Source organism: Elgaria multicarinata, chromosome 10 (assembly GCF_023053635.1).
Source record: "Elgaria multicarinata webbii isolate HBS135686 ecotype San Diego chromosome 10, rElgMul1.1.pri, whole genome shotgun sequence".
In the NCBI taxonomy this organism is placed as follows: Eukaryota; Metazoa; Chordata; class Lepidosauria; order Squamata; family Anguidae; genus Elgaria; species Elgaria multicarinata.
The window spans coordinates 13,141,766-13,153,060 of NC_086180.1; the positions used below are offsets into that span (position 1 = coordinate 13,141,766).

General features: G+C 45.9%; 1 protein-coding gene across 1 annotated transcript; it reads right to left on the bottom strand.

Annotated features, from left to right (window-relative positions):
* Window positions 1-3,785: 3,785 nt before the first annotated feature.
* On the bottom strand, window positions 3,786-10,927 carry LOC134404582 (16 kDa beta-galactoside-binding lectin-like). The gene is made up of 4 exons (XM_063135331.1): window positions 10,850-10,927; window positions 7,857-7,936; window positions 5,824-5,995; window positions 3,786-4,188 (listed from the first exon to the last, which is right to left on the bottom strand). The coding sequence occupies exons 1-4, from the start codon at window positions 10,856-10,858 to the stop codon at window positions 4,042-4,044; spliced, it is 408 nt and encodes a 135-aa protein (XP_062991401.1). The 5' UTR covers window positions 10,859-10,927; the 3' UTR covers window positions 3,786-4,041.
* Between the last annotated feature and the right edge of the window lie 368 nt (window positions 10,928-11,295).

Sequence of the window (11,295 nt, forward strand, 5' to 3'; positions counted from 1 at the left end):
CACACACGCATTTAGAAGCAACACTATTGCATCCACCGCAACCATGTAGAGGGAGACGCCTCTATGCTATTTTACATCAGAGAGGAGGAATGTGCGGCCCTCCAGATGCTGTCAGATGGCAACTCGCATCAGCCCTCACAATTGGCTAGGCCAATTTTCATATAGGTAGGGTACCCATATGAAAAGGAGGACAGGGCTCCTGTATCTTTAACAGTTGTATTGAAAAGGGAATTTCAGCAGGTGTCATTTGTATATATGGAGAACCTGGTGAAATTCCCTCTTCATCACAACAGTTAAAGCTGCAGGAGCCCTGATCTCTTTTAAATCTGGTCACTCTAGTATAGCTCCTGCAGCTTTAACTGTTGTGATGAAGAGGGAATTTCACCAGGTGCTTCATGCATACAAATGACACCCGCAGGTGTCATTTGTATATATGGAGAACCTGGTGAAATTCCCTCTTCATCACAACAGTTAAAGCTGCAGGTGCCCTGCCCTCTTTTGTATCTGGTCACTCTAGTATAGCTCCTGCAGCTTTAACCGTTGTGATGAAGAGGGAATGTCACCAGGTGCTGCATGCATACAAATGATACCTGCTGAAATTCCCTTTTCTAGACAACTGTTAAAGATACAGGATATGGTCACCCTAGGCTAGGCCTTATGGGAGTGGCAGGCTAACAACATCTGGAAGGCACATATTCCCATCCCTGCAGTAAATCATCCTGTCCAAGGATGAATATGCAGATAGCATCGAGGAGAACTGACAAGCTAATAGTACAGAGAGGACAATGGAAATACGGCTTACGGCAGGGATAGGCAACCGGTAGCCCTCCAGATGTTTTGACTAGAACTCCCATAAGCCTCAGCTAGCACAGGAAAAGGTTAGGGTAGTCCAAAACTATCCCTGAATTATGGCAGAGCCAGCCTGGTTTCGAAAAGTTAGTATGCTATCACCAACCGTACCTACTGCAGAGAAGATGTATCCTGATTATGATGAATCACTAGTGACAGTTTTGAGACAGCCAGCAGGGCTGGTGATGGGAGTGCCAGGTTGGGGAAGGCGGTTCTGGAGGAGGAGATGAACAGGACTCTTCCTGCAAGTATCAAACAACTATAACCCACCTAGCACAGGTCGCGATGGACTGGTGGAAGAGGCTCTATTGTCCTTTGGAATGGCTGGTTCCCATTCACTGGAATGTGAAAGGGCTTAACAAAAGAGTTCAACCTTGTTGCATCCTATCATTCCCGTCAAGAACCAGCAATAATATTTAGTCGTCATGCTGCTTTTTTGTCACTGCACAGTGCATGGAGTTCCCAGATCAGTACACTTGCATAGTCAACGCACAACGATTGCAACACTGCCGATAACAGGGACACGGTCCGCTTTCCCATCCCCACTCCTAAAGGCTCTGGTGTTCGGATTGCTTGGGCAGGGAAAGAACATTCCCAGCTGCTTCCACTGATCAGCCCCTCCGTCAACACCCAGCAAAGGCCTTTCTCACCACCAGCAGTTGAATGACTCTCGTGCCAACTGGCAGCCTGCAATTTGTGAAGTTCAAGGGTGGGGAGGAATTGCACTTGCCGTCCGCCTGTTCTTCACTCAGGCAAGCCTTTGGCGTATGCACGGGTCCCAGGACCGTCGAGGGAGTCAAAGGCAGGCTTGTTTTACTGCCTCGCAGGATGACAAGGAACAGGTTGGGCAGGCTGCAGAAACTCCCAACTCACACAGTTAATTTCCATTTCAGTGGTTCTGAGGTCCCTTTAAAAGCTTTACTGATCTTTCAGGATTTTCAAACATGGAACCGTTCAACGTACACCAGTTATCTTCCACCACGCAGCTAAAAGCAACTGGCAAACAGGCAATTGACATCAATGGCTCCCCATGTTCCCCAAGGGGATGGGTTACCCATCTGCATATGAAAAAAGCAAGACTGGGCCAATCAAGAGTCAGACTGAGGACTGGTGAATTCAGGATACAATTTCAATTGCAGCACATTTGAAAAATCCCTGACTTGGGCAATGGGACCAGAGTCTCTCATCAGGATGACACCTAGGGCGACCATATGAAAAGGAGGACAGGGCTCCTATATCTTTAACAGTTGCATAGAAAAGGAAATTTCAGCAGGTGTTATTTGTATATATGGAGAACTTGGTGAAATTCCCTCTTCATCACAACAATTAAAGGTGCAGGAGCTATACTAGAGTGACCAGGTTTAAAAGAGGCCAGGGCACCTGCAGCTTTAACTGTTGTGATGAAGAGGAAATTTCACCAGGTTCCCCATATATACAAATGACACCTGCTGAAATTCCCTTTTCAATACAACTGTTAAAGATACAGGAGCCCTGTCCTCCTTTTCATCTTGTCACCCTAATGACACCCCCAAGAGCGCTGCTCTAAGGTTGCACAAGCCCCATCCTATTATAAGTATGTGCACAGACATGAGGGTAGACTGGTCAGCCTTTTGGGCATCCACAGTCAACAAGCTTAAGGCCAACTTTGCCCACAGTTGGAAAGAGAGACCTCTGTTGTCCCTCGTTTTGCACCAGCCAGAGAATCATCATCCAGACAGATACTAGCTCATTGGTCGCAGCAGGTGACTCTGAAAACAGGAACTATGCAGCACAATAGGTAGTTTTCATTCTTAGAAGGGGCTCAGTAGATCAGGCATTTGCAGGGCGTTGGACTAATCTCCCCAGGGTCAGTCATGTGCCAGGAATACTTAATGCTAAGCATAGGACACTCCATTTGTTTCATGCAGCAGGTGGTCTGTCCTCAGTAACTCATAGTGACAAGTCCCAAAAAGTAGATGTTTGAGCATGTTTGAAGCCTCAAGAACAGAAGAAGAGCCTTGGTGGATCAGACCAAGGGTCCATCTAGTTCAGCATTCTGTTCACCCAGTGGCCAACCAGCTGTTGATGGGAAAGCCACAAGCAAGACACGAATGCAGCAGCACCCTCCTGCCCATGTTCCCCAGTAACTGGTGTACATTGGCCTACTGCCGCTGATACTGGAGGTAGCATATAGGCATCAGGACTAGTAGCCAAGCCTTCTCCTCCAGGAATGTGTCTAACCTCCCATTCCTACTGGGGTGAGAAAGGCATAAGCTTTTGTGGATGCAGTCCACTTATCAGATACGTGCGTTATTATCCTCCATTGGTGGGGCTAAAAGTAGGGAGGCCAGAGGGAACTGAAATGCCAAAAGTATAGACAGTGATAATTACTTTAACCATGGCCATTCATAAAACAATTGTAGATTGATATCCTTGATATCCTGTAGATTGACAGACATCCTTGCATTATCCATCCTTGCACTGGTGAAATGATTAATACATGCAGTGTGCCTTTTCCCTGTCTAAGCTATAGGAGATGGAGTTGACTCCTTTATGACGTATATGTCAGCAGTCTGTGGGATATGCACACCCCTTAAGAGGGGATTCCACAATGCCCTATGCGATGCCTGCATAAATAACGCCACCAGCGATGGGAGATAACCTATGCACCAGAGACCTTGGGGAAGTTATGTGTAAATGTATGGGCAGAAGAGCAGGATAGGTGAAATGTTTGAACATCCCATGTGTGAGGCATCTTTTTATCATGAAAGATGTGGCTATGCAGACTTGCTCATGACTAATTCTATTGGTGTCATTGAATTTTAACTGCTCCATCTGGGCTGTGTATGAGACAGTCTCCTGAGTAATTTATGAACTACCACAGGCATACAATTTCCAACAGCAATATGTGGCCAGTGGCACAAAAGCCGCGGTTTCCACAGAAACATGCTGCATTCATGGCCTCCACCTCAGAAGAGGTTTCATTTTATAGCAGAAAAGGCCCGCTGTCAAGATAGCCTATCGGAGCAGATACAAACAAGAAAGTGGTTCCTGGGTCAATTTGCTTCAGAAAACCTTAGCAGAGCGTTCCCCATTGAAGGGGTGGCAGCTCAACAGAAAGAGAAAAACAATGCAACAGGTCTTATATATATGGCTTATTTAAAGAATGCTTTATTCAGCCACGTAGCAAGACTGCAGGAGCACAGGACTAGATCAGAGAAATTTAAGAACTTTGACTTTGAAGTCTCCTTCTATGGCAATATAATCAATGACATTGAGGCCCAACCGGTTGGGAAAGGAGATCGTGTAGTCTTCAGCCAGTTTCACCGTTATCTCATCAGAAGCAAAAGTAAAGGAAGCCTGCGAGCAGCAAAAGGAGAAAAAGAATCATGCCCAGCTTGGGATACTGAACACTCTTTCACATGCCCTGATAGCGTTTGAAGACTTTTAGTGGGATGACAGCCCTTCTAAAAGCAATGCAAGCAGGCCCTGGGGAGTTTCCATGTTCTGACCTTACTAGAAGAGAATCTCAGGGTATTTTTAGCCCACAGCTTCACATGAGATGTGAGCAGACATCAGTTTTTAGGGATCTGTTTTGATTGTTTACTAGAACCCCAAGATCCACCAACCGCAGCCCGGTGCAAAAGGTGTACACTTAGAATTAAAGAAGTGTGAGCCCAGAATTTGTTTGGAGTACCAGAACTGAATGCAGCAACACGGTCCTTCCACACAAAAATCCACTCCTGGTTACTTCAAGCTTTCTTCATTTCAGCAGTATATTTTAGGGCAGGGGGATGCCTTTGGTTGCTGTTATAGTTAAACAATCGGGAGTCAGGTGAAGGGCATTTGCTTTGCATGCAGAAGGTCCCAGGTTCAATCCCTGGCATCTCCAGGTGAGGATGGAAAAATCCTTACCTGAAACCTGGGGAGCCACTGCTGCCAGTCAGTGTCAAAAATACTGGACTAGCTGGACCCATGGTCTGACTCAATTCAATTCAATTATTTATTACGGTTGCAGACCAGCAAAACCAATATAAAACATATAAGGGATAAATAAGTGACATAAAAACAAAATACAGCTTTGTCAATATAAGGCAGCTTCCTATATTCCTCTGTACTGCAAATCTTTCAGAGATCTACCAGAAGATCCCAATTATCTTCTGTCTGCCTCTGGTTTCCATTCTGGCTGGGATGCTACAACCAAACATCTGAGGCCCTCCTCTACGTATCTCTTCCAAGGCCTCATCTATACCAAGCAGGATATTGCACTATGAAAGTGGTATATAAAAGGCAGGAGCCACACCAAGCAGGATATAGCAGTATGTGGTATGTGTCCATAAGCCCCAACAGTTGTTAGTGTACTTCCATACTGCTATAAAGCAATAGTGTGGCTCCTGCACTTTCATAGTGCAATATCCTGCTTGGTGTAGATTAGGCCCAGGAGTGCCTTGGAGGATGGAAACAAGGGGGAGGAGGGCCTTCTCGGTGGCTGCCCCCTATACTGGAATGCTCTCCCTTATGAGGTCTGCCTTTTTTTTCTTTTACTGTGGTCCACCATCTTTTCAGTGCCAGATTAAGACTTTCTTCTCCTCCCAAGCATTTCATGGCATGCAGTTGTGAGCTCTCCCACGCTAGAGGCATTCAAGAGGCAGCTGGACAACCATCTGTCAGGGATGCTTTAAGGTAGATTCCAGCATAAAGCAGGAGGTTGGCCTCGATGGCCTTAGAGGTCCTTCCAACTCTCCTATTCTATGATTCTATGTGGGCATTTAATGACACTTGTTTTATCAGGCCCTGGTAATAATGGTTTGCTGTTCTAAACTTTAAAATTTTGAGTGTTAAATTTTTTGTTTTGTTTTCATTATGTTGCATTTTTTGGATCGTAATTTTTGGTCAACCATCTGTAGAGCTGGGCTGTTGGGCTGCGCAGAAATGAAAGATTCCCAGAGGAACCACCCACTTCCCAATGCAATACACTCACTGCTAAACCCTCACCTGAAACTTGCCCCCTTGTTCAAAGGGGAAGCTGGACTCTCTCTGCTCTTCTCCCCACACCCCGTCTTGCCTGGAGTTGCACACGATGGTGTTTACATCGCCCTTGCAGTCAAAGCGCGGATTGAAGTGAAGCACTAAGTTGTCACAATCCTTGCCCAGATTCACCTCAAAACTAGTATGGGAGAAAAACAAAAACACAACATGAATGGGTTCTTTTTTCTTTTCTTTTGGGAGTGTGGAGATTAGACAGGAGGCTGTTAAAAAGGATCACCAGACAGGGGTGGGGGTGGGGATCACATTTCCTTTTTGGTTCAGAAGAGACCAGCGACCACATGGTCTGTAGATTTCTATGGGGACTGTGCCCTCTAGTGGGCATTTTTTAGCACAACCTCAGAAGAGATGAATTCAAATAGGTTTATTTCGTGACTCTAAAATTGGGCTCCATCATACCAGCAATTTATCGCACACTCGCCATGGCTGGTCTGCGGTTTTGCAGCCTGATACACGCACGACGTCATCCACGTCCTGCACTCATTTCGACTCTTTCCCTCCATGTTTCGTTTCTTTTTGGAGCGGGGAAAGTCTGGATTATTCTGGCCTCTTCCCCTCCATGCAAAATAAATGCGCTCCTCCCTCCCATGTATTGGTGTCGTTGCATTCTATCAGACCGTCCCGTTCTTTGTTGGGGGCATGTGTGTCTAAGGGCGGTCTCGCTAACAAAAGATGAGGGTGGCGTGGTTCTCTATGAAGGGGGAAGGAGAGAGGTCCCATTTAACTCTTATGTTCTTACTCCTGAGTAGGCATGACATTTTCACCTTAAAAGAAATGTGGGAAATGCACCCTCCTTGCCCGCAGCGCCCTCATTTTTAAAGGTAGAGATCAATATTGGCACAGTGATAACTCATAAGTAGAGCTTTTAGCATGCCAAGTTTGAATCAGATCAGTTCATCCCTGGATTTTTTTTAAATCCCCCCCTTAAACGCTTTCCCTGAAAGTCCACCAGTACGAAGGATCAGTTTTCCTTTCCTTTGATCATATGAAACTGTGCATCTCCTAGTTTATAAAATTGAAATCTGCTGGTTCCCTTATTCAAGAGTAAATCCCATTGATTGCATGCTTACCTTTGTGTAAACCCCATTGAACAGAGAGAGAGAGACTTACTAAAACGTTGGTTGAAGAAGGTAGTGGAACTGGAGGAGGGAAGAGGAGGAAGCAGAAAGGGAATGAAGGAGGAGAAAAGACAGAGAAACCAGCAGTGTGGTGGAGAAGGAGACAGTCTGCACTCCTCACACACATAGGGCTCATCTACACCAAGCAGATATCCCACTATGAAAGTGGTATATAAAATGCAGGAGCCACACTACTGCTTTATAGTGGTATTGAAAGGCACTGACCACTGTTGGGGCCCATTGACACCTACCATATATTGCTTTCATACCACTTTCATAGTGTTATATCCTGCTTGGTGTAGATGTGTCATGGGCCCCACCAGTGGTCAGTGCACTTTATTACCACTATAAAGCAGTAGTGTAGATCTTGCAGTGCACTTTAATATCACTATAAAGCAGTAGTGTGGCTCCTGCTTTTTATATACTGCTTTCATACCACTTTCATAGTGTTATATCCTGCTTGGTGTAGATGAGCCCAGAGAGAGACGAGCAAGTAGGGGATTAAGGAACGGAGATAAACAACTGTTGTTCATCCTGCAAAACTAACACTGCTCTTCACAGAGGACTGTGGGTTGAAAAGGGAGTTGAATACATTTGATTCATATTTGGGCTAATTGTTTTCTTCATGTTATTATTCCCTAAACCTTTTTAAGTAAAGTAAAGTAAATTTTATATATATAGTTTGTCTCTGGAGGGATTGTCATCATCCTCATCTTGAAACTTCTCGCCCCTCGAGGATGTGGTGATGGTTAGACGGTGGCCTGAATGGCAGCAACCCACCCACTGCCTTGCTTGACCTGAAATGAGGAAAGAGTCAGCAAGTATCTTGCTCCTCAGATACTTGAACCCTTCTCCACCGCTTACCCTCTGCAGCCTGAAAAGATCTTCCCCTTCACTTCAACAGTTTCTCCAAGTTGAAGGTTCACACGAGTAACAGCCAGTGCCTATAGGAGGGAAAACCGGAAATTTTACCCAGCTGTGTTGGTAGGATGGCCATGATGGGGCTTTTTGAAGTAGACTCCTTCCTTTGAATGGCCATACAACTTTTGAGCATTGCAAAGGTCATCGCTCGGTGGCAGAGTCTGGGCTGCGGCCAAGAATAGGTATTGTTGGGCAGTTGCCCAGGACCCACGCCCCTGCAGGGGGCTCCTAACAACAGCCCCCTGGAGTTGCTCCGCTTCTTCGCCATTACAACCTGTTTGTTCACCTGCCTCTTGCTCTGGCCCAGATAACGGTCGTGGTGAGAAGGAGGAGCAGGAGATGCCAGTACCTGCTTGCTCCCTGGCTCTCTGCCCATCATAGAATCATAGAATAGTAGAGTCGGAAGGGGCCTATAAGGCCATCGAGCCCAACCCCCTGTTCAGTGCAGGAATCCACCTTAAAGCACCCCTGACAACTACCTCTTGAATGCCTCTGGAGTGGGAGAGTCCACAACCTCCCTAGGTTATGGGCTCCATTGCTGTACTGCTCTAACAGTCAGGACATTTTTCCTGATGTCCAGCCAGAATCTGGCTTCCTGTAACTTGAGCCCATTCTTCTGTGTCCTGCACTCTGGGATGATTGAGAAGAGATCCTGACCCTCCTCTGTGTGACAACCTTTTAAGTATTTGAAGAGTGCTGTCATGTCAAGCAAGCAAGTGGCAGCCATGAGGAGGGAGAGGAGGAGGAGTCAGAGCACGGCCCACCTGGAGCAGGCACTGGACAGAGTACGTACTTTGCATGCAAAAGGTCTCAAGATCAATCTTCAGCAGCTCCAGGTAGGAGAAATCTTTGTCTCAAATCCTGGAGAGCCATTGTTGTCAGTCAGTGTTGAAAAAAAATTGGGCTAGATGGATCAAGTGTCTGACTCAAGGCCGCTTCCTATACTCCTATAGTCAGAGTCCAGCGATCTGGAAAGAAACAGGGCCAATGGATCTTGGACGTAGAAGCTCCTTCTGGGCAGACTTCCATTAAAATACATTATTGTATACACTAAAATACAATTAAAATGCATAATAATGGCTAAAATGTTTATAGAAGGTATTAATAAAAGCATTAAATCCAACACAACACCATCACTCCTAACATGCATATTGGATAGGTTTGGGTCCAGGCTATCTGAAGGAACGCCTCCTCCCATATGTACCTGCCCAGACCCTAAGGTCATTCTCAGAGGTCCTTCTCAGTGAGCCCTGCCAAAGGAAATGAGGTAGGTGGCTACCAGGAGGAGGGCCTTCTCTGCTGTGGCTCCCTAGCTGTGGAATGAGCTCCCTAAGGAAGTTCATCTGGCACCTACACTATATTCTTTCAGACACATCCCAGTCCCACTTTCAATCAGCTGCATGGGAGGCTACAGGGAATCCCAGAAAACCCAAGGGGAAAAAAGAGATCAGGACCAAGGACGAAGCAACAGCTGAGCCAGGTAAGAAATGTTTTAACTGGCTGGACACATTTGAATGATTGGAAAGCTTAGAATACGATGGGTGCATTCAAGGTGACATCCAAGCGGTCTGCTTTCTCTAGATGGCTTTTCTGTTGACACATTATCAGTTCTTTCGTCATAATGTAGTTAAAACATGTATGGGTCGGGCATTTTGACCCAGGGGCTGCCAGGCTTTTACAGTCACGGTTCTGCACCGCCATGCGAGAGAGTTTCCGCTTTCCCTGCCACAACGTGATTCCCAGTAATATCCTCAGGTTTTTCAAGAGAGCCACACAGAAAGGCAGCTGCTGCAGCACTCTCAGAATAGAGAGAGCACCTGCTTCCAAGAGGCATGGTACAGAGCAGCTGACAGATACTGCAAATAATAAAATAAACTTTGCATGTCAACTCAAATATGCATGTGGCAAAATACTCCCCAAATCATACTGTTTCTGCAAAGCCCTTAATTAAACCCCAAACTTCTATGCCTGGTTAGAGTTCGAGCGTGCAGAACCGCATTTGAACACATTCACCCTATCCTTGCATCTCTCGTACACATTCGGCTGTTCTCAACCTGTGGGTTGCGACATATTTCCGATGGTCTTAGGAACCGAGCTACATAATTTTGCTGCATAACAGTAGCAAAATTACAGTTATGAAGTAGCAACGAAAATAATTCTATGGTTGGGGGTCACCACAACATGAGGAACTGTATTAAAGGGTTGCGGCATTAGGAAGGTTGAGAACCACTGTCTGTATTTATTTATTTATTAGGGAAAAAATGTATGCTGGAAAGCACCATGTGTATAGATGGCGATTTATAGTCGTAAGAGAGGTCAGCCCCGCTGACAAGCACCAGGCATGGTGAGAAAATACAAAATAAAACCAACACTAGATAATACAGATGGTTAGAAAATACAAGCAGCAAGAAAGGAGAGAAAGGTGCAAATCATCTAGGTAATCAGTGAAAAGCTAGGCTGCAAATTAACATTACCCCAAGGAGGACAAGACAGACAGACAGACAGACAGACAGACAGACAGACAGACAGACAGACAGACACACACACACACACACACACACACACACACACACACACACACACACTCTGTTATTACATTTCTTTACCGCCCAATAGCCAAAGCTCTCTGGGCAGGTCATAAATATTAAAACCCTAAAATACAACATGATAAAAACATCATATAAAACCTTTAAGACAGAGTAAACTCAGACAAAAAGCCAGCAACAGGATAAAGACCTAAAAACGATATAATACATTGAAAATCAAACCTGAAGAACTGAAACTTCCTGGGATTTTTTTTTTTAAAAAAATATTTTAGCATGTTTTTATTTTTATATGAGCATGGTTCTGGGCTGTCCAGCTCTGCTCCGTCCCACCCACTTGATTCACCAACTCATTCTAAGAGCCGCAACAACTACAGAGAATCCAAGACTCACACACTCCATGACGCAGCCTTGCTCGGGTCCAACGATCCAGGCCCGCTCCCCTGCAGCCTCCGCTATGTGACTCGAGGAAAGCCCCCAACTGCCTTTAAATAGCCAGGGAAGCGGCCTCGCATGACGAAAAGGCTGTGCTGCCAGGATTGGGGTGGGTGGGTTGGCCTGCTTCAGATGAATGGGGATGCCGTTGATAAGCTAAAGCAGCCGGTGTTCTTTTCCCCCTCTTTGGGCAATTGATAGGAGCTGCCTCCTGGCTGGCATTCATTGAAACACTTGTCCATTGTTTCTTTCAACCGGCTTTGGGTGCCAGGAAGGCAGGCAACAGGATCCCGTCAGCCAATGAAAGACGGAGATGTGAATCACTTTTGGGGGCTTTCGGTGGGGACGGGCAGTTGCTAAGAGGACAAACACAGGCCTTCTATACATGCAGATTCAGGCCTTCG

Coding starts and splice junctions, on each gene's coding strand:
- LOC134404582 (XM_063135331.1), bottom strand. Junction 5,996..7,856: donor ATCTTTTCAGGCTGCAGAGG/GTAAGCGGTGGA, acceptor CTCCCATACTAG/TTTTGAGGTGAATCTGGGCA. Junction 4,189..5,823: donor AACAAGGGGGCAAGTTTCAG/GTGAGGGTTTAG, acceptor TGCTGCTCGCAG/GCTTCCTTTACTTTTGCTTC.